This window comes from Protopterus annectens, chromosome 3.part0 (assembly GCF_019279795.1).
Source record: "Protopterus annectens isolate FY-2018-M chromosome 3.part0, PAN1.0, whole genome shotgun sequence".
NCBI lineage: Eukaryota > Metazoa > Chordata > Ceratodontiformes > Protopteridae > Protopterus > Protopterus annectens.
Window position 1 is genome coordinate 1,637,186,696 of NC_056731.1, and position 27,297 is coordinate 1,637,213,992.

General features: G+C 41.7%; 1 protein-coding gene across 1 annotated transcript in view; it reads right to left on the reverse strand.

Annotated features, from left to right (window-relative positions):
• Positions 1 to 27,297, reverse strand: part of FZD6 (frizzled class receptor 6) — a 685,037-nt gene that overhangs the window by 281,786 nt on the left and 375,954 nt on the right. The window contains exon 3 of the mRNA XM_044065670.1: positions 10,624 to 11,653. Coding sequence (XP_043921605.1) covers positions 10,624 to 11,653 — 1,030 coding nt within the window. The remainder of the gene's footprint in view (positions 1 to 10,623; positions 11,654 to 27,297) is intronic.

Sequence of the window (27,297 nt, forward strand, 5' to 3'; positions counted from 1 at the left end):
AGAAAATCCTTCTAAGGATTTAGCAGAAGAAACACAGTCCTTAGAGTCAGGATCAGAAACCTCAGGAGGGAAAAAGTATGGTTATGTATGTAAACTTATTATTACAGTAGATGTTCAAATAACCAGTGCTGCAGTAGCTTACATTATATGGGTTTTACGTACATAGGATACAACAGCCTGACAGGTTCCAAAGCTTCAGGGCATATTCCATGTGCCCAAACTGTTAGACAGCTCAAGCTGAGTTGACTAAAAGTCAGGTGTGGGTGCCTAGCTCTTCAGAGCTTTCTTGCCAACAGAGAGAGTAAGCTCTGGGTGAACACTGCCAAGAAAAACAAATATACATCCACATCTCTCTTTTCTTGTGTGTGTTTTGTACTAGGAAGGAGGGAGGGATCTGCAATGACTATCTGAAGATCTGCAGTTACAATAAGTTTCCTTGCACAACTCTACTATGTTCTTCATATTTGTCACTGCTGTAGTAGCCCAAGCTATATGGGTAGATTATAACTTGGAACTGGGAGGCAGAAAGGGGAGGTTCCAGGAGCCCCTGGATAATGGCCCTAACAAAGCCAGTCCTAGACCTGGAAAAGGAATCTAGTTTATAGTGTTGTGTAAAAGTATGCACAGAGGTCCAAGCAACAGCATCTAGAATACTTAAGAATCAGAATCTAACCCTTTCCAAAAAGCCACAGAAGAAGCCAAGATCCTGGTAATATGTGCCCGGTCCCTGCCTAACACAGTTTTGGTGTGGTAGAAATAACAAAAAAAAAATAGTCTAAAGACAACCATTTGGAAATAGTCATCACAGATACAGGCTGCCTCTTTTTGCCTTCAGAAGAAATGAACAACTGATCAGAAGTTCTGAAAGATTTTGTTCGGTCAAGATAGTGCCGAGATACCTATGGACATCCAGTGTATAAAGCATAATTTTTTCCTTCATTTTAGGTTCTACAAAGAAAGCAAGGAGATGGACAGTTTGGCTTTAATTCAACCTGAATACCACTTTAGACATAAAAGAAGGTTTAGCTCTTATAGAAACACTGTCACTGTAAAAAATGAGAATACTGACCCACAATAAAAAGCTTGCAACTCAGGTATTCTTCTGGCAGAGGTCAGAACAATCAGCAAAACTGCTTTCCTTGTTAAGAACCTCAAATCAGCCAAATAAGCTGGTTACAATGGATAAAGTATTAGCTTCTATAACGCATAATTAAGATCCCATGGAGGAGCCACTTGTTTTATGAGAGACTTCTTATGTAGCACCCCTTTCAAAAGTGTTTTCATATGAGAATGCATTAAAAGAGGAGAATCCATGGACAGACATGCCAAAACGGCCAACAAATTAACCTATATGGCTATAGGAGAATAACTCGCACAAATTCTGTCGAACCTGAAGAACACTATCCTTGAATGGGAGCTGGTTATTTTGCTGCAAACAACTAGAAAACCTTTTCAGTTTGCCTATTCAAGATTTTGTAGTAGCAGGCTTTTTTGGCTGCATTAGTACCCGAGGCACATCCTCAGAAAATACGTGTCTAAAAGGTATTAAGACCATGTTGTCTAGGCAGTCACCTGTAGTTGTTTGGGGTTGGGATGCATCAAACACCCCTGTTTTTGAGTGAAAAAAAAAACATTCTGTGAGAAAGTTTGTGGTAATTGCCCCTAGCTAATTCCAAATAAAGGGAGACAGTACAGTTGTGTACACTTACCATAAATGTAGATGTTCAAGTGTATTCACTGTTGCAGTCATAACTGATGGAATTTCCTGCCATGGAAGCCCTTGGCTGGCCCGACTACGAGAGAATTTCCTCCTCCTGAAGCCAGGAGATGTCCTGACCAACATTAACATGTCTGGGTATAAAGGGAGCCATGCCGGTGCCATAACCTCAGTACTTTCCTGCCCTCAACAGAAAGGAGTCACTAGCAGTTCCCTAAAATCTAGGGCCTAAACTCAGAAGCTCCAGAGTAAAGGGCCAGAGTCTAATCTAAACAGAAGAAGGGGTGGGGAAAACCAGGAACTAGAGAGAAGATTGCATACCATAATTTCACAGGGCAAAAGGAGAGAAAGAATACTGTAACAGTGTACACATTCAAACATCTACATCTATAGTAAGTGTTTCATTCTTGCAGTCATAACTGATGGGATGACTCCCACAGTTGTAAGGAGTGTGGATAGAAAATTTTATGGAGAAGACAGGATGCCTTGCAAGACTGCAGTGGCAAACCCCACTTTAGACTTGGAGAAGGCTGGGAGGTGATACTGTTTGGTAAAGGAATGCACAGAGGACCAAGTAGTGTTTTCCAAAATGACCTGAGTGGCAACACCTTTAAGAAAGGCAGTAGATGTAGCAGCAGCCCTGGTGGAGTGAGGCCTCACGGAGTCTGGTGGCTTCTTTCCATAATGGCTGCAGCAAAACAAGATACAGTGAAAGATCCATTTGGAGATTGTTTGCATAGAAACAAGCTCTGCTCAGAACTACAGGCAAAGACCACAAAAAGCTGGTCAGATTCCCGACATTCTTTGTTCTGTCCAAGTAGCAATGCAGTTGCCTATGCACATCCAGTGTATGGAGATTTTTCCCCCTTGTTTTGAGGGTTAGGAAGAAGGTAGGCAAGTGGAAGGGTCTGGTTTAAAGAGGTTTCTGTAACCACTTTAGGCACAAAGGAGGGGTTGGTCGTAAGAGAGAGTGTCAGGGTGGAAGGTGATGAAAGGTTCCACGCATAAGAATCTGAAGCTCTGTTATGCTTCTGGCTGAAGAAATAGCTAGCAAAAAGGCCATCTTTCAGGTCAGGAATCTGATGTCTGTGGGGGCAAAATGGATCAAAGAGTGGGAAGGTGAGCTTCTCCAGAATGAAATCAAGATCCCACAGAGGGACATGAGTTTTTTTCTGGAGTCTAATGTGAAAAACGCCTCTCGGGAAAGGTTTCATGAGAAGATGGGAAAAGAGAGGGGGTTGAGTAGGCAGATAAGCTGAAATTGCTGAAGCATGTACTTTAATAAAAGAATAAACAAGGCCTCTGTCAAAGAGTCCAGATAACCATGAAAGGATCAGAGACATTTGAGCTAGTAGAGGGCTCTGTCCCCTTTGTGTATACCATATAGAGAATCTTTTCCATTTGGTGGAGTAAGAATTTCTTGTGCTATGTCTCCAGGCTTCTTTTATAATGTCCAGGACCTGTTTGTCAAAGGATGCCCCCCCCTATTCAGAAGGTCAGACTATCATCCAAGCTGGGGATTTTATGAATACTCTGGTTACAGCAGACAAACCAAAAGGGCAGAGCACAAAACTGATAATGCTGCACACATGCTCTGAAGCGCAAAAACCTCCTGTGAGTTTTTTTGTACAGGAATATGGAGGTATGGATGTATGTGTCCTGTAGATCTAGGGCTACCATGTAGACGTTGGGTAAAATCATGGGCACCAATTTTTGAAGGGTTAACGTTTTGAATGTTGTTACCTGCAAGAATCTGTTGAGCCTTGACAGGTCTAGAATATGTCTCCATGTACCCTCTTTTCTTGGGATAAGGAAGAGCATTGAGTAAAATCCCTTTCCTTGTAAAGTGTTTGGTATTGGTTCCACAGAACCTTGGGAGCACAGGAGGTGTACTTGCTTTAAGGCCTCTGTTTTTGGTTTGGTGGAATATCTGGGAAACCTGATCAAGTTAGAGTATGAACTGAAGTTTGAAACCTCGTTTTATGATTTTTAGAACACACTGATCCCTGGCAATAACAGACTATTTTTTTTTTTTTTTTTTTTAAGAGGGACAACTGTCCACTTAATCGGGGGGGGGGGAGTAACTTAAGGAGTGGGGGAAAAGCAGTATCATGGAAGACTCAAGACTGCTCTCTTCTGAGTCCCTTTTGATGGGATTCCACAGGCCTACTGGAATCTGCTTGCCACTGTCTTGGTTGTTTGTGCTGCCTTTGACTTTCGTTTCCAGGTCTCCTACATCTTGGCTTAGACTGGGAGGCCAGAAAGGACCATTGTTTGGTAGGATAACTGCGAATGAAGCAAAGTGGGTGAACTTGAAGACATTTTTGCTGAGACACTAGAGGTGAATAAATCTATTTCCTTGGATCTGTGGACCCAGCACTGAAATGGGAAAGTAGGAGCCAAGCTAGGAAATAATGATGTCCTAAGGAAAACAAAAAAAAATTAATAAAAATTCTCTCAACACATAGGGTAGGGGAAAGCCTTAAGCATCTTCTTTTCTAGACCCCCTTCTCCTAAGCTTTTTGCAAATGAAGCTCCAGCAGACTGCTCAATTAGGAATACCATTATTGGGACTCATTAGAAAAAGACACTGCGAATGATAATCATTGTAAGGGATTTGCCCAGTCATCTGACTCCACCAAAAAACAATAGAAAGTGATACTATTTAGAAGTAGATGAAAAAAAAAGAGAGATTTCCCACTCGATTACTTATCTGTACTACATGTACAGTAGGTCAAAACCATCAGACTGCTCATGTTAAGCCGAAAAGCTTGTCATGTGACTCATACCACAGCAAGACAGAATTAAAAGATGAAACAGAAGAATTCTCATGGAGACATGCTGATGATGCAAAGGGTGGGGGTGGGGGGTCCTTAATGGCCATACAAATGCTTGTTCTATAACAGAGTAATGCTGATGTCCCAAAGGGGAGGGTGCCTGAAGGGTCACAAAGGGGAAGGGTGCTAAGCTCTGGAAGTCCGTCTAGACACTGGGTCTTTTGCTGCAAAGCTGCAGTAGTCAGTACTACTGGAATAGTGATCCAGGAAAACATGTCCTTGAGAGTGATGTACTTGCTCCCATTCTGGAATTCCTTTTACCCTACACCAGGGATGTCCAACAGGTGACCCTAGGGCCATAATTCAGCCAACCAAAGCATTTTTTCTTGCCCTTAACGTGTCCTGCAACATACTGTTTTTGAATGGACAGATACACATTGGGCATGGAATTGTGGTCCCTAAACACTTTGCAAAGTATGGTAAGTGGCCCTTGAATGGTTTGGTAAGTGGCCCTGAGCCAAAAATGTTAGACACCCCTGCCTAGACAATCAGGGGAAATGTTTGGGCTCCAGGGCAAAATCATATACATTTACTGTCAGGGTTTGGCAGATATAGACTGCCTAGTACCTGCCATATCCACTGTCTGAATATTTTCTTATAGCAGGGCCAATGGGGGTGGGGTGGGGGTGTTAAGCGGCCAATCCTGGGATGCACATTTTTGGATGGGGTTGGCCATGACCCCTACCCTCTGCCCTGGCCTTGGTTGTCTCCTCTCCGCTGGAATTAAGTCCCTTTTTGTTTGAGTTTCTTAAAATGTGACTGCTTTCTGTAAGACTGCTACAGCTTGGTAAGAAAATTCCAACTGTATTTATAGACTTGTGACTGGAAAAACTACATCAGCATTTACATTAATTTTCCCTTTTGTCTCCAATTTTTTTTAAAACTTCCAGAGATGCAGGCCCAAACACATATTGGCCCAAGGGAGCATTTAGAATCTGCTCCTTGACATTCTCTGTCAGAGGACTGGATTCTCAACCATGTGTTTCTCCTGAGGTAGCTGCCTTAAAATAAGCATCACAACTGTTGTCCACATATTTAATAGTAAGTCTATCAACTTTTGCTAGAACATGAGCTGGCTTCAACAATCTCTGTTTAAGGGCTGTATCAAGTATATCCTTTACCGTATCCTCCATTTGTTCTGGGATATTACTTTCATACTGCAACATGGGGGGGGGGGGTGGATCTGTCCATTAAGCAAGCAATAATGCCTGAAAAGGTGGGCGCTGTAGGGAAATAGGCTGCCCAGGGGTGCAGTGAAGAATAAAGCTGTAGGTAAAAGTTTTCTTCACACTGGATGTGATGTTACTTCCCTTAAAAGCTCACTCTGGAAGCCATTATTTTGCTCAAACAGATTTTGTGTGTGTATGTGTGCTTGTTTCAAAAAACAATTACTGGACACTGCACTGTTTACCTAAGTGGAACTGTGATATTCTGCTTTGAATTTTACTAGCCAGAAGATGCATTTTAAAAAGAACAGTGTTAGTCTGTGGTAATTAACTGTGCTTCTCTAAGTGAAGCTCTAACATATTAGGGGTGGTACCTTGATTGAAGTGGTGACATTATGCACTGCACTTTATAGCAATGGGAATGTAAGATATACACTACATGCACACATCTGTTTCATCTATGATGAATTATATACTGCAGCAGTGATCCCTATTACAGGCATCATTCTTGCTTGTAAAGGAATGAAGTAATGTAAAAAGGTTTTGTGAGCCATGTTCCCTTTCTTGTTCCTTCCAAGTGTCATTGAGGATTTGCTTAACAGATCCTTTTCCACAAAGTCTGTCTGACATTAAATGTTAACGGATTCAGGTTTTAAAGGAAACTTAAGCTGATGGGTATTTACATGATATGCTCAGAGTTAGTCCAAAATGACACAAAATACACTGAACCCACAGACATTGCCAACATTCTGGCAGACAGGTTCAGTGCAAATTTCTCTGCCCCCCCCCCCCCCCCAAAAGGAGAAATATCTATCCCAGCAGAGTGTAGCCTCCCTAACATCTCAGATGCCCAGGTGAGAGCCGCCCTCTCCAAAGCTAAAAACACAGCATCAATGGGACCGGACGGTGTCTTAGGCTGCGTGCTACATGAACTCCAAGAGGAACTAAATCCGCACATAAGGCTGCTGTTTAATCTTAGCCTTACTACAGGATACGTAGCCAAAGAGTGGCGTACAGCAACAGTGGTCCCACTCCACAAAGGCGGTGCTTCTACGGACCCTGGAAATTACCGCCCCATAAGCTTGACGAGCCTGGTCTGCAAAGCTATGGAAAGGATCATTATGGAACTCATAAACAAAGACACTGGGAACCTATAGACATTGGATCCGACCCAATTTGGGTTTGTCAAGGGCAGATCCTGCCTTTTGAACTTGGTCGACTTTTTTGAAACAGCCACTAAGGCCATTGATGAGGGTAAGGCAGTTCACACAGCCTACCTTGACCTTGCAAAAGCCTACGACACAATACCCCACTCAGGCATCATAGACAAACTCACCAGCTTAAATGTAAACCCATATGTCACAAGATGGGTTGCAAACTGGCTCAAGGACAGAACCCACAAGGTCAGACTTGCTGGAGCCATGTCAGACTCTAAGCCAGTCATAAGCGGTGTCCCACAGGGCTCAGTCCTGGGACCCCTCTTATTCGGCATTTATTTTTCCGAGGTGCAAGCAAACATAAGAGGATTGTGACTGACAAAGTTCGCAGATGACTGCAAACTGGGCGCCATAATGATACTCCAGCGGACACAAGCATCCTTCAGAGAGGCCTCATAGAAACGGATAATTGGTGCCAGAGGCATGGCCTTAAACTGAACACCAAAAAATGTATAGTCATACCCTTTGGGAAAAACAAGGTACCCACAAACTAACACATAGGTGGTAATCCATTAAGTACGGAAGAGGTAATCAGGGACCTAGGGACCCAAGATGACAGTAACCTCTCATTTGACACTCACATTGCCAAGGTGGTTAGGAAGACCTTCTATATTGCCCACCTTATCATGAAGGGATTCACATCCAGATCAAGACAGGTCATTGTGCCCCTGTACTCTTCTCTTATCAGGCCCATGATTGAGTACAATGCCCCATTTGGGATGCATCTTACCCGATACCTGCAGCAGTTGGAAAGACCCCAAAAGTTCCTCACCGAGAGGATAAAGGGTCTCAAACATATGTCATATGCTGCCTGGCTGAAGAAACTCCAGCCTACTCAGAGGTGATCTATGCCTGACGTACAAGGCCATGTCCAATCCGGAATTAATGGACATGCTCCACCTCAGAAAATCCAAATCCATCAGAGCCACGAGAGCAAAAGATTTGAACCTCAACACAGAAATAAATAGGACGTGCAGGAGGGACAGATTCATAACCCAGAGGGGCTCCCTACACTCTGGAACAGAATCCCAGTCCACGTTAGGCAGAGCCCCTCACTAGCTCTCTCCAAGAGAAATCTTGACGAATGGATGGGAGATCGTAGGTTTACCCCGGGGGTCATCTCTGTGTCACTACTAGACAGAGGCACAGTAAACTAAACCCTAAATGGGCGCAGTATTCTCATCCCAAGGGGTGGCGAAAGCCACACACACTCTGGCTAGGCTTATAAATGCCCTAGGGCAGATAGCCTAGTACGAACCTATGAACATACCTGCAAACAGCACAATCTGCTGACAAACAAGGATGACACTTCTTATAAACACTTGTCAAGAAGACAGTCAAGTTCTGCAGCTGAAGATCTGCACCTCTGAAAACAGAAAAAACTGAAGCTTCTAATTACTTATTTCCAAGGTTACTATTAAAACATGCTCACAGATAAAGCACCCAAGAAGACTAACTGAAGGTCCAAAAAGTGAAGGTCACTGAACACTCCATTATGAATCAAACTTCTTCAGTTTTCTCGAAATTTCTCAATTACGCTGTATGACCTGTCATATATTTACTATAACAGACTGGATGCAGATGACAGACTACTGCATTGCATTCTATGAAGGCGATGTCTAATGAAACAAAGTGAAATAATAAAATATAACAATTACGCAAGCATATCTTCTTCCCTGCTACCTGAATTAAGACTGAACTTTTTTTGGAAGAATTCAGAGGTTGTGAAGTAATTTACACCTAGTACATGCATACATGAAATAAACAGTCTTCTTGCTTTAAAGAAACAATAACATTTACAACCTTTAAAACTGCACTTGATCAGGAATGCTGCTATTACTACACTGTGGAAGAGCAGAAGTCCTAAAATGTAGATCAGCAACACCATATAAAAGCTAATGAGAAAAAATCTCAAAGGAGGGAGTAAAAACATGCAGATATAGTTTGTCAGTTTTCAGAGATACCTCGTGCTAATATGGTGTATGTTATACAATTTAAGTTCTAAAACTTTAGCAAATGCCCAAATCTGTATTACTTTATCAAATACAGATTTCTGAATTCTTTAATTCAGTAAAGTATATGTTCTTGGGTGTTTTTGTATGGTGATATCCTCTACACAAATGCTCTCTGCATAATATGGCAGCTATACTTTAAAAAAAAAAAAAAAAAAAGAGTGGCATGATGGACCATGTTAGATCTCTTGCTAATGCACGTAGAATCACGGATTCCACTGCCTGAAGTCTAAATTACAGTGCTGTGGAAAGCATGCAGCAGTAGCAGGGATCATCATATTTGGAGGCTTCTGATTACTTATGGAATCCCAACAAAATGCTTCAACTAACACGTGCAGTGAACTTCATGGACAACATACTAACCAAAGCATCAAAAGAGGTATTCTCAAGGGAGACCTCAAAAGCCCTAACACACAGTTGCAGAAGCTGGACCATAAGATTCCAGCAAAAGAAAATACAAGCTGTCACCATTTCTTAGAAAGGTCTTCATGACCATCATCATGGGTCTAACAACTGCACAGTTCATTCTAATGTCATATGACTGGTCTAGCAGGGCCAATGCCCCTGACAAACCTGCAACAACACAGACAATCTGCTGAAAGACAACAGTGACAGACATGTCACAGACAATGTCACAGAGTCAACAACCTGTGCATCTGGCGGATCTGTACTTCTGAAAGCTGATAGACACCACCAGAATCACTGATTGTGAGCATGGTCAATGAACAAAGCTGACAGCATCATTAAAGCACTACAGGAGATTTGTACAGTACTAGCACATCAGATTCCATAAAAGGAGAGTTTTTTTTTAAATCAATCATTCGTCACATTTCAGCAGATGTCACCAATGATTTTGCATACTTTGCCTTTGACTCAATTAATGGCTAGAACAAGCATGAGGATACTTTGGAAGCACAAAACGGTCTAAGCAGAAAGTGACCTGAAAGCCAAAATTAAAACGTCTGAAAAGTGACAGAAATGCAAAAAACTAAGATTCGCTCTTCTCGATGGATTTCTTGCCACTGTAACATAAAAGACATTCTTCAATGATGACACAAGAGAGAACCATACAAACAACATGAAACAGAATTCTTCACTAATAAACAATAAACCTAAAGTTCCAAAAACTGCAAACCAATTTCCTAACAAAGAGAAGGACTTCACTAAGGAATGAAAAAGAAATAATAAATGGGTAACAATCTTCCTTTAATGTTATGCTATAGATGCACCATAACACCAAGATGCATTACCAAGGAAGATGTACTCTGAATGAAGCTGTAGTGAATTCTGCTGAGCTTTAAAGCATGGATATTCCGCATCTGAAAACTGCTGAACAGAACTGCCACACAGAATATTTAGTATAAATTTCAAATGAATTCATGCTCATTATTCTGAGCCTACGATAACAGAACAATTTTTGGCTGGGTATACCTCTAATAAGAGGTTTCTACTTTGTCAAATGCAGCCACATTGGACTATACCTTTGTCTGCATTATAAAATATGAAGAACAAATCTTCAGAAATGACAAACAATGCTTTCAAAGTATTCTAAATTTAAAAGGCCACTTCCTCAATGTATACATTTAACCGGCTTTATCGGAATTCTTTCCAGATTCAACTTTTAAATGATGCAGATTACGAATAAATAAAACAATCTGATTTTACATTCCTTACCTTCTGTGGACAAGGTATGTGGTATTCTTGACAGTGGTCATATACCCATGTGATTTCCCAAGTTTCTCTTAACACATGCTCATAGATGTAGCATCCAAGAAGTGTCACCAAAGGCCCCAAATAAAGGCCACTGAAGACTCCAATTCGAATCATAAACTTCTTCAGTTTTTCTTGATTTCTTTCATCATGCTGTATGACCTGTCTTACGTTATTCAAAGAAACAATACCAGCCAGGAGAAGAAATAATCCAGTAACTACACAAAAGCATAGAGGAATAATAACAAAAAAAAGCAATGCACTGAGATCATACAGACCAACAAAACACACTCCGCTCATGTTGTCCCCTTCAGCTTTGTTAATTGCAAGAACCATAACAGTTAATGCACCAGGCGCACCCCATGCAATGGAATGGTACCATAAGGCCTTCTGTTCAATGGCTTCACAACTCCATTTTGGTCCTGCAGCTAGGAACCAAGTTATAGTCAGGATTACCCACCATACAGTTCCTGCCATTGTGAAGAAATAAAGCAACATGAAGAAAATAGTGCATGCTTTACTCTGCGATCCCAACACAACGGTTTCAGAGAGCCCAGATTTTTCATCCGCTCTATTGCATGCTGTCTGGTTTCCAACCAAAAATCCAATGAAGTACATCAGTGACACTATACTATAGCACACAGCATAAAATATAATAGGCCGTTCTGGGTACCTAAACCTTTTCACATCAATCAAGAATGTCAGGAATGTAAACAAGGTTGCACACAGACAGAATATTGAAATAATACCAATGAAATTCTTGGCAAATTCCAGCTCATTGTCCCTAAAGTACATATTTGGACATGGTGGTGCACAGTCCTCAACCCCCAGAAATATGCGGCCTTGTCCAGCAGGGGTCTTTAAGTGACGAGGACACCAAATTCCATGGTCCTTGTGAACTAGTTGCGGGGTTCTTTCTGTAACAGGAGCAGAAGGTGGTGATGCTGTCGCAGTGGTAACAGAAGCAGATGTTGCCGTGTCACATAACTGCAACCTACAACAAATTAATGCAAAAGGTAGCATGAGAAGACATAGAAAAACCTTTAAAGTCTAAAGACACAAGTTATTAACACTAAAAACATGGATGCCCTTGTTCATACTTTACAAACATGTATGCCTGCACAGCAGTCTGTTGATTAGAGCTTTCACTACACTGCAGTGCAGATGGTACTGGACTGAACACATATTAACTCCTTTAAGTGTCTGCCATATCCAAGCACCTTTGAAATAATCTATATTAGGATATGTTTGTAAATGAAAGCCATCAAGTTTTTGGAGTCCACAGACCATTACGGAGTCTCTCATGTCAGACTGGCACATTGACATCATACATCTACTTACATGCATCAGATAAGTACTGTTCTTTCCTTATCCGTTTCACAGCATAGACCAACTTTGCCTCTACGCTTTGAGAAGACTTAGGAGAGGAAAGAGTATAGTTAGAAGAAACTATACTTCCCATAACAACAGATCTTTGAGGTATAACCACTGTAATAATAAATTGTAACATTTGGGTTGTACTGCCTTAACTTGATCTTTTTCTTTCCTTGCACAGACCAACACTAGCTCATATGCCGGTTTGCAGTAATTATGTGCATGGCTTCCTGAGTTGGTGTATGACAAACAAGCAGCCCCTTCTCTCTGTATGTGGAGCATTACAGTACACATGCCAGTGTCTGACAAGGAAGCAAGCAAGATGTAGGCAGAAGAAAGCTTAATTAAAATACCATTAATAACAGAAGCAATTTAATGAAAGAAATGCGGAATAGTAATTAGACCCCTAAGGGAAATAAAACAGAATTTTGATCAAATTATGTAGCTATGGTACACTTAAAAGGAAATATTTATGTGATGGAAAGAAGGCCAACACAAAAGAAAACGAGGATCATGTGGAGAAATATTTATACACACACACACTTTACAACATAACCGCATTTGTATGTACACACACACACACACACACACACACACACTTTACAATACAACTGCATTTGTATGTATGAAGCACACAAATATCCACCTCTCTCTCGCATTACATACATACATCTATCTATCTATATCTATATCTATATACATCTATATCTATATATATCTATATCTATATATATCTATATATATATATATATATATATAAAAACAGTGAAATAAACATCTGTATAAATTGTTGGATCCAAGGAAAAAGATTAACGCCGTAGTCAGTGATAAACAAAAAAAAAAATGTTTTGCTCCCAACAAAAGGGCCCCTCCCAATGGTCTCTACACTTTCGCTCAAATGGCCCATTCTTTTTAGGACAGCAGGAGCCAACTATTTCTAGGCTAGGGAAGGGACATATGGCCTGTTTGTTCCTAAACCCCACCCCCCATCAGTCCTCTGTTCCCTGTTGAGAGACGGATGATAAAGAGCAGGCCAGCTTGCTGGTCTTGAGAGTAGGTGGCGGTCTGTCCTCTGTCCACCCCCAGAGCAGCCTACTCCTCAATAGTAGCTCCTCTGAGCCCACAACTGCTACCTCCTTTGTGAAAGTATGCCTCCACATGGGAGTTTCCCTTATCTGCTACTGTGAATGTACTACCATAGGGTGAGTTCAGCTGGCTTGGAACTCTACTCAGCGAATACCTTGTATTCCCACTAGGTGTCCCCTGCGTGGTGAATCAACAATACCTCCTTCCCTCTTCCCTCCTCCCACCTCAGTGGCCAACTCACTCTCACTCTCCATCTCTCCCTGCTCAACTCCTTCAGGCAACCAAGCTGCCTGTCAAACACTGGTTAACTGTGGCATAATCAAGACTAACTCTCTATGTCACAGAGCTGGAGGATGAAAAAAATCTTGCTAGAAAATTTATAATAATGATTTTTTAGCTTTCCCAAATGAGAAGTTAAATGAATAGAGAACTCAATAAGAATGAAACATAAATGCAGATTAATCCTTAAGTCACTAGAAGTTATGGCATCAGCATCCTGATGTATGAAAAGACCGTCTCACAGCTGAAGCCCTACCAGTGATTGACTTTGCATGCCCAGGCTAGCCAGTATTAAAAAAAAAAGATTACACACACACACACACACACACACACACACACACACACACATATATATATATATATATATATATATATACATACACCCACACAAATTCAGTTAACACAAAATTATACAATCCAGCAAGCAGAACTTCAGTAGTAATTGTGTAAAAAGTTGTGTGCTTCAACTCATAAAAAAAGATTGCCACAAAATATAATACTGCAAACACAAAGCACATTTCAAAATAAAGCGGCTGAAGTAGAAAGTGTGAATTTTTCTGAAAGCTGTGATCAAAACATTCCCATCACACTCTTTGCAAATAAAATCGTTAAAAGGAAAATGATCTTCATCCACAAAAGTGGACAGGGAGCAGGACAGGGGTTGGGTAGCCTTACACTGTTGCAGAACTACATCCTGAACAATTACAATTGTGCAGCAGCTTACCATAACTGTAAGATGATCTACTACATCACTGCTGCAGTAATGCTAACTACTGGAACTTTAGCTGCATAAGACCTGATGCTTAGCCCAACTTCCAGAACTCAACACCCTTCCCTCTTCATCAGTGCACTCTCTGTATAGAACAGATGACTGTCTACATCAGCTTAGAGCTTTCTTGCCCAGAAGATACATGGGCATCTACTCTAAGAGCTAAACAGTGAGGTCCCAGTATTCATACCAGAGAGAGCGATCTTCTAGTTCTAAGCAGAGGAAAGGGGAGTGAAAGAAATTCAGCTCTCCAACTCAGTTCAGACCTGAGAGCAGGTTTGATGCCCCATAAGGAGAAAAGGGGGAAGTGGTAATATAGGGATAGGGTAACTCAACCACATCCCAAACACAGAAAGACAGATGGTGAGAGGGAAACAGACTGCAATACTGATCTACTCGGGCATCTACGACTATGACAATTATTTTATTTATTTGATATGAGTTTGTTAACCAAGGCAGAGCACTCATCACAAATGACCAATTTTCAGTGTAAGCCTTGGAAAATTTAAGTACAATGTTAAAAAAAGTACAGTTGTGTAAGAACTTACCATAACAGTTGATACCCTACTTATCAGCCTGCAGTATTCTTAATGTATGGGTCTTCGTCCACTGATGTTCAACTGGGGTACCAAACCTTCACCTTCCGAATGGCATACGTCTGATGCATGACCTCAGCTCCTATGCAATGGGGTATATAGACGGATGTAAGCATGACTTCCTCAGACCCAGCGGCCTGAAGAGTACTGAGAGAGGAGACTGGTCAGCTAGGAGGGGTGTATTTGGAACAAGTAAGTAAACTCCCACAAAAACAAGAATTAAGTGAAAGCTCATGACTGAAGAAAAGAGTAATGCTGGAGCCAAGGAGAAGAGGGAGAGAAGGAATACTGCAACAGTGATCAGTTAGACATCTTGTGTTATGGTTAAGTTCTTACACAACTGTACTACGCCCTGACTGAAATCACTATTGCAGTATTCTTAACTTATGGGTAATTTCCAGAGCTGAAGAAAGTACAGAAAGGGTGGGTGACTAAAGGAAGGATAAGCTTCCCAGCAGACCATATATGACAGACTTAGCAAAGGCATCCATGGATACTAATCGAAGAGTTGGCTAAACTAGAATTTAATGTTTCATTTAAGATACTGAAAGACAGTGGGAGCCTCTGATAAGAGTGGATCCTGGCTGCATTTGTGGCATCAAACAGAAAATATTTTTCACTTAGCTGTGTATCATTTTCTGGTAGTAGGTTTCCTGACTTCTGTAAGACCAGAATCACTACCTCAGAGAAGAGGGGCCTTTTAGGGACCAGAAAAGTATCACCCATTAAGTGAAGCTGAGAGAGAGGCTAGACTGGGATGGAGAAGCAGACCTTGTTGTGAGACTAGGTATGGATGCAGTGGTATCTTCTAATGCTTTCCCTTGGACTGGTGGAGTAGGACGGGAAGCAAATATTGTCTTGGCTACTAAGGTGCCAGTAGTAGTTTGGAAGCTTTCCTTTTGTGCTTTCAGGAGGGTTCTTAGAATCAGTGGCAGAGGGATTAAGGCATAAAGATGCCTCCCTGACCACTGCAGAGAGAAAATGTCTGTCCTCCAGACTAAGGGGAGAAGGGATCCTGATACAAAACAGAGGAAGCTGGTGGCTTACTGGGGAATTAAAAAGGTCTACTTGTGGCATGTCCCATTGGTGTTCAACTGTTTTGAAGACCTGTCCTTTCAGGGTACATTGGTGTCAAAACCATTTTCATTTGAGTGGCTACGTGCCATGCCTCCTGTGCTAGTCTGCACAGTGGGCAAGACCTTAGGCCCCTTGGTTTGTTTCAATACACATAAGTGTGGTGGTGTCATTGTACACCAAGAGTGTGCCTGGTTTCCATAGGTGGGAGAAGATCTGCAGGGCTTGCAGAAGAACTCTCATTTCTTTCAAGTTGGAGTAGGCCACTTCCCCTGCACTCGGTGAGATCCTGTCCATGTCTTCATAGGTTCACAGGTGTTTACTAGGCTAATGATCACAAGGGCCATTTTAAGCTTAGCCATGCATCCCAAATCTCTGACAAGTTCAGATACCCTTGATAAGTGTAAGCAGGGTCTTAGGAGATGAAACATTTATTTATTTTTTATTTATTATTTTATATTTGTTGACCAGGTTTGTCCAACTCTGCTACAAATGCCCATTTTCAGCGGAGGTCCGAGGAGAAAAGCTCCAACAGAAAACAGAAATTTTACATATTAAATACATATAGAAATACATTCATCAGTACCACAGATTACTGCATTAGAGTGCCACACATTACATTCATCACTACCACACATTATTGCATTAGTGTCATACATTAAACTGTGGCAAGTGAAATACATAGAAATACATTCAAAGGGATACATTCATAATTATATATTATATACATAATAGTTATAGCTGAAATATTTTACTAGCTACGTTTGTACAGTGATGTACCAAGAGGAGAAGATAAAGTAGTAAGTTTGTTTATTGAAGGGAAGGAAAAGAGAAGTAGAAGGTTACAGGGGAGTGTTTACGGGGGATAATTACATCGGCAAGTCCATTTTTCATGAAGGTATTTTTTTGTAGCGGTTTTGAATTGATTGGGATGTTCAAGGGATCTTGTATCTAGTGTTAGACTATCCCAGGCCTTGGAAGGGTTAAAGCTATAAACTAGGTGACCCATTTTGGTCCTTGGGTTGTAGAGTTTTAGTTGGCCTTGTTCAGAACTGCGGAGTAATCTAGTGGGTAGGTAATGAGAGATTAGAGATGAGACAGTTGGACAGAAAGAGGGTTTGTAGAGAATGGAATGAATAATCTGAAACTGATTATACTGAAGCAGGTTAGGTAATTCTAGCCAATTTAGTTATTTTAGTGAGAGACAGTGATGCGATTTGTAAGAATTTTGAGCAGCAAATCTGGCAATCCTGTTATAAGTTGTTTCTAACTTGTTTAGTAGTCCAGTGTTGAGGCTGGTGAGAATTTGGGAGCTATAAAGTAAAATGGGTAAGAGGTAGGCATTTGAAAGGGTTAGTTTTGCTGTTTTGGTAAGATATTTTTTGTTTCTACAGAGGAGACCTAGCTTGAGATGTGTTTTTCAGATACAAATTACTGACGTATAAATCAAAGGTTAGTCTATCATCAAGAGTTTTGGACTGGTGTCTACCTGTACTTGAGTATTATCTTGTGACTGTATGGAGAAGGAAGACTTTATGTGGTTAAGGTTTTTAGGAAAAAGAGTAGTAATTTGGTTTTCTTTGGATTAAGGATAAGTTGGTTTTCAGATAGCCAGTTTTCTACAGAGTTAAAAGAGGACCGAGTGTTTGATTTTAGTTGAGTTGGTGACTCAGCAATAGTGATAAGTGTAGAATCATCTGCATATTGTATCAGTGATGATCCAGGACAGGAAGAGTAGAGAAGGTTGGTAAAGATGTTAAAAAGAAGGGTCCCAAGGATGGAGCCTTGTGGAACACCCAATTTAACAGGAAGAAGAGTTGAGAAAGATGAGAGCATTTGACTGACTGGAGTCAGAGAGACAGCTGTTAAACCAAGATATGGTGGATGGAGAGAAGTGCAAGTTTGCTAGTTTAAGGAGAAGTTTATGACAGAATGTATCAAAGGCTTTAGAGAGGTCAATGAAGAGACAAGAAATAAGTTTGTTACTGTCTCTCTAGCTAGTGATACAGAGTTTAGGGAAGACAGGAGAGCTGTTGTAGTGATGTGCATGGGACAAAAGCCATGTTGGGTAGGTGTGAGTAGATTTTCTTGCAGAAGGTAGTGTAAGACTTGATTGTGTATACATTTTTCCAGAATTCTGGAGAGTGGTGAGAGTATGGCTATGGGTCTAAAATTAGTTATAGCTGTGGAGATTCCTCCTTTGTGTATTGGAAGGGTGTAAAATTGTTTCCAGATGGAAGGGACTGTGGATTCTGTAATAGAGCGGTTTATTAGAAAAAAAACTGGGAAAGCAAGAACATCAGCAGCAACCTGAAGGAATGTGGAGGAAATGTTGTCTACAGATGTGGAGCAAGGTTTTAACTTAGATAGTAGAGTTTTAATATAGTTAGTGGAGACAGGTTTGAAGGAGAAGGTAGTGGTAGGGTTAATACTGATGGAGGAGTTTGAGCTATCGGGTCTATTATTGTTAGTGGGATGGTGTGTCTTGATTTAGTAATTTGGACATTGAGTCTATAAAGTAGTTGTTAAATATGGAGGCAGTTTCCTCATGTTTTGTCAGATGAGGTTTAGGGGAGGCTTGCGTACCTGCGTGTAAGTATTTGATTTACAGAGTGCCAGAACTTTTTAGGGTTGGATTTAAAGGTAGAAGATGTATTATTATAGAAGTTTTTGTTATCTTTATTTATGTGACTTTTGGCAAGATTTCTAAGTTCTTTATATTTCTGGAGGTCTGGTTGATGTTCGGTTTTAGTCCAAATTTTCCATGCTCTGTCTTTATTTTTTTTGCACGTGTGTTTACGGTCAGCCATGGGGCTATGTTAGACTTTATGCGGACTGTTCTAAGGGGTGCCAGAGAATTTAAAATACTAAGGAAAGTGGAGTTAAAGTAGACAGCTACATCCAAAGGCAGTAGTTTTAAGGGGCTCCAGTTCACTTTTGATGGTAAAGATTTGTAAGTTTAAGGATTAAAGTTTGTTAGTTGTCGGTGTTTGATAAACCTTTGAGGTTTAGCTTGATGGGATGTGTATCATAGTATTTTTACTGGACAATGATCACTTTGGGAATTTGGCAGCATTTCAGGGTTATGGTATTTGGAAGGGTGAGACAAAAATGCAGTCAAGGAGAGATGAGGCTGTATGGGAGTTATTATAGCAATAACCCACGCCTGGGTGTGGGTAATGCTGGATTTACCCATGGTTGGCGTGGTTTGGTCCCGAGGGCGAGCCCAGTTGCACCAAACAAAGCCAACCGTGGGTAAATTCAGCATTACCCACACCCAGAAGTGGGTTATTGCTATTATACAATGACATTATTTAAGAAAAGAAATAATTACTTTTCTTAAATAATGGCATTGTATAATGCCTCTTTACTGCCCTTCCGCAGCTGTCTGGTATTCTGCGGTAGTTCTGATGTACTGCGCGCCTGCGCAGTACATCAGAGCTGTGGGCAAAAGCAACGGAGAATGCAAGATCTCCGTTGCTTTTTTTTACTGTCGCTATGTTAAATGGGTTTAACATAGCGAGACAGCTTTAAAATAAGCAACGGATATCTCCCTTGCTTATTTTAAAGCTGTCTCGCCATGTTAAACCCATTTAATATAGCAGACAGCTTTAAAAGCAACGGAGATCACAAGATCTCCGTTGCTTTTTACACACTGTGTCGCTATGTTAAAGGAGTTTAACATAGCGAGACAGCTTTAAAAAAAGCAATGGCGATCTCCGTTGCTTTTTTTAAACCTGTGTCGCTATGTTAAACTCTTTTAACATAGCGAGACAGTGTTTTATACTAACGGAAAAAGTCTGGGCGACCGGACCTTTTTCCGTTAGTATATTGAGGGATTTACAACAGGCACGCTGGTTGGGCTGGCCAATCAGCGTGCACGTTTTACGGGAGGTATTGTATAATTAAATAAGTGGGATCAGAGATGGGCTGAGTAAAGCCGTAGAGATTAAGGTGTTGTGAATAGTTTTGAGAGGACAGAGATAGCCAGTTAATGTTGACATCCCCAAGAATGATAGTTTCATTTGGGATGTGTTGGGAGATATGAGCAAGCATATTTTCCAGTAGGGGGATATTATCACCTGGTGGAATGTAAATTGCTACAATGGCGATAGTGGAATGGCTATTAATATTTAAAGTTTACAGATAAAATTTCAGCTCGGGATGAAAAAGTAGAGTTAGAAATGGTAAGGTGGTTAGAGTGTAGGATAGCAATGCCTCCACCTTTCATTTTTGGTCAATCTAGATGGTGTATATGCTATATCCAGAGGGCAAGATCTCTATGTCTTGGTGTTGGGATTTCAACCAGGTTTCAATCAGAACAAGGATACCTGGAGTATGATGGGAGATCCAAGCATGTAGTTTACTTACTTTGTTCAGAATACTCCTAGTTTTTATTGAATACAAAGAAAGATGTTTGTTTGGGAGATTATTAACTTTGGGTTTAGGAGGGCTAGCAGTGGAGTGTGTTTGACCAGGGCTGGGATGAATGTCTCCAGCTAAGAGAATGTTTTTGTGGTGGTAGATGAGTTTGAGCATATTAGCAGTGGGGTGTAGTATTTGGTTTTGTGTTTGGTAGGGCTGAGTTTGGGTGTTAGGTAAGTGTATTTTTGGTAAAGGAATATTTCATGAGAAGATAAGATGGAAAAATGGCAAAGGTTTGGTGATTATTTATATGGCTACAGCAGTTTGGGTTTGTAGGGGAGATATGTTTGGGGTGTAAGTGGATGTTAAGTGATGTGAGTATAAGGAGGAGGAGTAGGAGAGGCAGTAATAGGATGGATGTAGTTAGAAATGCATAGATTTTACTCTTGTTTTACATATTGCAGGGTGTTTTTAGTTAATAAAATGCATGGCAGTACAGTTTTTTGGTCCATTAGATAGTGGATAATAGTGTATACCAGCTAGTACCAGTAAGGGGGGGGTGACATTATAATATTTTGTTGTAGCAGCAAGTGGGTTGAGGTATAGTCTATTATGGAGTGAAAGACAGGAGGGGGGGTTATATTGTGGGAGGTGCAGAGTAGTTGGCTATAAAGGAAATGATATGAGGGGTGGGTGGGAATGGAGGTGGTAAAGGAGCGAAGTGAGCATGAGCGCGAAGTGAGCCAGAGTGAAGCGAGGGCGAACGGAGCGGGTTGAGCTAAGCCCAGAGACGAGCACAATCACTAAAAACTCTAACAGAATAAGGCTATGTACTGTTCATAATAAGAATAAGAGGTTTTGTTGTGTAGTACTATCAGGTAAGCAATAACTTAAACAGGCTGGGTAAGAAATAGCTTAACACAGGCTAGAGTCCAGCATGTAATAGACATAAGTTTGTTGAAACTAACAGGCAGTCTATTAAGAAATGGGGGGGGGGGTTCATTGCTGCCAAGCTACTTTACATCATACAAGCTTGCTAGAGAATACAGTAGATAATGCCTTAAATAAGTATATTGTAAAATGTAAAAACTAAGCCAACATACTTTGCAGATAAGGGGATACTGCAAGGTAAGACAACAGAGCTGTGTGATGAGCGAGTTTCATTGCAACCATTTAATGCATCATGCAGCACTTTTAACAGTAGGCTGTCAGTATGGAGATGAAAAAAACAAACTTGACTGACAGTTTGCAGATAAGGAGATACTGCAAGGTAAGAGAACAGAGCTGTGTGATGAGTGAGTGTTGTTGCAACCGTATAGGTTGCTTGTGCCCATTACAGACATAGGTGCCAAACCAGGGATGAATTTCCTGTTCCCCATTCAACTGTTGAAGTTGCACTTGAAATGGGTTAGGGAGGAACTCTGCTTCATAGATGTTGAGCCTGTTCCATAGACAGGGTAGTCTCTGGAATAAACACCTGTCTCTTCAGTAGGTCCTATTTATATCACAGACAAGGTTTAAGTCTTAAGAACAGGCAATTCTGGTGCCGTTTGTTTTGTGGATATGCAAGAGATCCATCAGATTGGGGTCTGACAATGCCCTGTATGCCAGACATAGATCTCCCCTCAAAAGCCTGTAGGAGACAGGATACAGGGATAGGGCCTTGAGGCAGTCTGCACAGAACATTTACTTACGCACTACATTCTTTAAGTGAGGAACCTCTGTGGACGATCCAACTGTTGGATATGCCTGGTTAAGTACATACCAAAAGGGGGTATTGTATTCAATGATAGGTCTGATGAATGGTGAATACAGTGGAACAATGACCAACTTGGATTTGGATGCCATACCTTTGTTTATACGTTGCGCAACATAGAATGATTTCCTCACTACTGTACACACGTGATGGTCAAAGGTTAGATTACTATCTGTGTGTGTCCCTATGTCCCTGACTACTGGGTCAACTCAAGGGGTGTGTTCATAGGTGTGTTCTGGGCTAATGACCTTGGAGCCTTTACAAGCCTAGCCCACAGGATTACCCTGGCATTGTGCCATCCGATCTTAGTTCCCAGTGCCTCTGTCGAGTAGAGCCACTGGTGTGATCCCTGGGGTGAATTTTCTATTTCCCATCCTCTTAAACAGAGATAGTGAGGTGCTCTGTTTTACATGTATGGGAAGTCTATTCCATAGCATGGCCAGTCTCTGTGTTATGAACCTGTCCCTCCAGCACATTCTGTTGATTGTGGTAATGAGGTTGAGGTCTCTGGAGCGTGTAGTGTGGAGGGACTGGGATTTCTTTAAATGTACCATTTCTAACAGAGCTGGGTCACACATGGCTTTGTAAGTCAAGCAGAGATCACCTCTAAGTAAGCGATATGAGACAGAGAATAGTTGGAGATTTTTTTAGTCTGCCCATACAGGACATGTGATTAAGGCCTGGGATCCTCTTTGTGACGCACTTTTGTGGCCTCTCCAGTTTTTGCAGGTGTCTAGTTTGGTACATGCCAAATGGGGCACTGTACTCGACTGGCCTAATGAGGGAAGAGTAGAGGGAGACAATGACCTCTTTCTTCCTGGATGCAAAACCCTTAGTAATGAAATCTGCCACATAGGACTTTCTGACCACAATGTTAATGTGGTGGTCAAAAAAGAGAGGTTGCTGTCAACCTGTGTTCAGATCTCTCATAACGCCTTCTGTATTCAGTAGACTACCATCGATATGGTAATTCATGGGAACTGGGTTTTTCCCAAAGGGGATGATGACACATTTTTTGGCATTGAGCTTAAGGTCATGGTTCTGACACCAGTCAGTGGTCTCAGTGAGCCCTTTCTGCATGATGTCAACATCACTTGGGGAGTTAATAATAGCACCCAACTTGCAATCATCTGCAAACTTTGTCAGCCAGAGTCCCTTCATGTTGGCTTGGACTTCAAAGAAATAGATACCAAACAGAAGAGGACGCAGGACCAAACCCTGTGGGACTCCACTCGTGATTGGTCAGCAGTCTGACTTGGAGCCATCTACTTTCACACTGTGGGTTTTATCTGTGAGCCAGTCTGCAACCCACCTAGTGATATAGGGGTTTATGCCTTGCTTAGTGAGGTTTTTCTACGATTCCTGAAGGAGGAATGGTATCAAAGGCCTTGGCCAGATCAAAGTAGGCTATATGAACCATCTTGCCTTCATCTACAGCTCTGGAGACTTACTCAAAGAACTCAAACAAGTTGAGCAGGCATGATCTACTCTTCACAAAACCAAACTGTGTGGGATCCAAAGTTTGGACATTCCCTATATCCTTGTTTATTACATCCATGATTTATTTATTATTTACATTTGTTGACTGGGAGTGTCCGACTGGACGTGGGTCCATTTTCAGCAGAGGCCCAGGGAGAAAAGCTCCACAGTTAAAATAAACAGACAGTAGTTGCACTGGATTACATAGCGATTAACAATTTGATTAACATAGCAATTAATTACAAACATATATACAGATGAAGAACATAGTACATCAGTAGACAACTAGAATCTTTATCTGCGAAGTACATAACAGACATTAACAAATGTTACAATAAGAAGTTCCTGCTGTATAATAAGTACTAGGCTTATGAGCATCTGAGCTTGCTATAATCAAGGTAGTTAGTGGGGTGGAAAGAAAGGTAGTGGTTGGATGGGGTGGGTGATATTAGAGTGGGAGTTGCAAGGGCATAGTCAGCGTGTTTTCAGGTGCGCTTTTAGTAAAGTTTGAAGTGGGTGCATGATGGTACAGAGGTAATTGTGGGTGGGAGGGATTTCCATAATTTGGCTATGGCGCAAGACAATAGTGCTTCACCAGCAGAGTTATTGGCTTTACTGATCTGCAAGTGATTTTTGTTGCTGGAGCTTAGTGGTCTGGTGGTGCGATGCGTTCCATAGCTTTGTTGTCAATATGATAGTTACCAGGGGTGGATAACTTCCCAAAGGTTACTACTATGCATTTCTTGGCATTTAGTTTTAGTCCATGACTCTGGCAACAGTTGTTTGTCTGTGCCAGCCTCTTCGGGAGAACATTTCTGTCAAGTGTGGGATTCAAAGACAGCTCCTAATTTGCAATGTGCAAATTTAGTCAGCCAGACACCAATGACATTGACCTTCACTTCAGAGAAGTAAATTCCAAAAAGGAGCAGTCCAAGGACTAATGCCGGAGAGACTCCACTTGTGACTGGCCTTTTTGTAGAGGTAGACTCCTCAGTTCCAACTTCCTGGGTCCTATGAGCCAGTTGGCTATCCACTGGGTGACATATAAGTTTCTACCTAACCACTTAAGTTCATCAACAATGTCCGAGTGGGGTATTGTGTCAAATGCCTTTGCAAGGTCAAGAGAGACAATGTGAACCATTCTGCCTGCATCCATTACTTTGGTTACCTTCTCAAAGAAGTCCACCAGGTAGAGTAGGGCATGATCTTCCCTTGACAAAACCAACTGGGTTGGGTCCAATGTTTGCAGGTTTACTATATTACTATTGATCATTTCTTCGATAATTCTTTCCATGGCTTTACATGCAAGACTAGTGAGACTTATGGGTCTGTAGTTTCCAGGGTCAGTAGATGGCGCACCTTTATTCAGAGGGATGACTGTTGCTGTTCTCCATTCATGAGGCATGAAACCTGTTTGGAGGCTATAGTTAAACAGTAATTCCAAAGGCCTGTTAGGTCATGTTTCATGCTATTTAGAAGGCATCCTGTGATACTGTCTGGGCACACTGATGCAGTGTTCTTGGCCTTAGAGAAAGCATTAAGGACCTGCTCCCCAGTAATAGCAGGGGGAATTATATTAGATGGTATTTCCTGAGGGAAAGATGGGGTGGGGGTAAAGTTGGAGCTGAACTTATTGGTCAGTAGGATTGCTATATCTTCTGGCTCAGTATAGGTGGCTCCATTTACAAATAGTTCTGCACACAACTGTGTATTGCCTTTGAGGTTGCGGACATAGCGAAAGAATGCCTTGAGGTTGTCCTTGGTCTGGGAGGCCAAATCTACCTCAAATTTGGCTTTGGTAGACTATGTCCTCGGAGTTGTTTATTTAATTTGATGAGAGTGCTTTTATCCTGCTGGGTGCTGCATCTCCTAATTTTTGCCATGATTTTCTTCCTTCTGTTACACAGCCTACTGATTTTGTGATTCCACCAGGGTAGCTTGTTTTTGAGTTCATAGGTAGGTACCAGGCTATTGGCCCTAGGGCCCATATAAGCTTAGCTAAAAAAGGTACCCTGGCTTTCGCCACCCAAGAAAAATATTTTCCTGTGCCCCTGTCAAGCAGAGCCACAGAAGTGATCCCCAGGGGGAATTTCTTATTTCCCATCCAATCATCAAGATTTTTCTTGAAGAGTGCTAATGAGGAGCTCTGTTTGACATAGATAGGTAGTTTGTTCCAGAATATGGGAAGTCTCTGGGACAGGAATCTATCCCTCCAGCATGTTCTGTTTATTGTGGTGACAAGGTTTAGATCCTTAGAGCGTGTAGCTCAGAGGGATTGGGATTTCTTTAAGTGGAGCATGTCCAACAGCTCTGGGTTTGCCATAGCTTTGTGTGTTAGGCAGAGATCGCCTCTGAGTAGGCGATATGCGACGGAGTAAAGCTGGAGTTATTTTGAGACAGTCTGCGAAGGGCATCTGTGAGGCCAGTAATCCTCTTTGTGAGGTATTTCTGTGGCCTTTCCAGCTGTTGTAGATGTCTTGTGAGGTACATGCCAAAAAAGGCATTGTACTCTATATAATGAGTCTAATGAGTGATGAGTAGAGGGGAACAATGACCTCTTTTTCTGGATGAGAAACCTTTTGTGATGAGGTGTGCCATGTAGAAGGATTTCCTGGCCACTGTGGTGATGTGATTATCAAAGGAGAGACTACTGTCCATCTGTGTCCCAAGGTCTCATCACCCTTTCAGTGTTAAGTAGACTACCGCCTATGTGGTAGTTCATGGGTACAGAGTTTTTACCAAAGGGGATGACAATGCACTTTTTGGCACTGAGCTTGAGGCCATGGCTTTGACACCAGGCATCTGTTTCAGTGAGGCCCTTTTGTAGGATTGTCCACATCGTTAGGAGTTTCGAGTATGGCTCCTTGCTTGCAGTCATCTGTGAACTTAGTTAACCAAAGACCTTCTGTGTTAGCCTGTACTTCAGAGAAGTAGATAACAAGAGAGGACCCAGGACTAAACCCTGTGGTACTCCACTTGTCACTGGTCTGAAGTCGGATTTGGAGTTTGCTACTTTCACAGTATGGGTTCGGTCAGTAAGCCAGTTGGCAACCCATCTTGTGACATAGGGATTTATACCTAGTTTAGTGAGTTTATCTATAATTCCAGTGTAGGGGATGGTGTCGAGATCTAGATAGGCTGTGTGAACCACCTTACCCTCATCTATGGCTTTGATGACTGCTTCAAATAAGTTTATCAGGTTTAGGAGACATGATCTGCCTTTTAAAAACCCAAACTGTGTGGGGTCCAGAGTTTGGAGATTACCAATGTCTTTGTTTAGGAGTTCCATGATGATATATTCCATGGCCTTGCAGACCAGGCTAGTCAAGCTAATGGGGCAGTAGTTCCCGGGGTCTGTCATGGCTCCCCTTTGTGGAGCGGGATAACCATCGCAGTATACCATTCAATGGGCACAAAGCTTGAGGTGAGGCTATGATTGAACATGGTACTTAGGTGGGGTGCCAGTTCATTCTGTAGTTCGTGTAGAATGCAGCCTGGGATGTTGTCACGTCCCATGGATGCTGTGTTCTTGGCTTTGGAGAGCGAGGTTTTTACCTGTGTAGTCGTGATTACAGAAACTTTGCATTCTTCCGGTATACAGCTGGACCCTTTAGGGGGTTAGAGGGGGGGGGGGGTAAAGTTAGCACTGAACCTATCTGCCAGGATGTTGGCAACATCAGTTGGTTCTGTATATTTAGTGCCATTGTGCTGTAACTCAGAGCAGATCTCAGTGTTGCCATTGAGATTCTTGACATAGCTATAGAATGCTTTGTGGTTGTCTTTAGATTCAGTGGCAATTTTGTTTTCATGACTAGCTTTGGAGGATTTTATGAGGGATCTCAGCTTCCTACTGAGTCTGA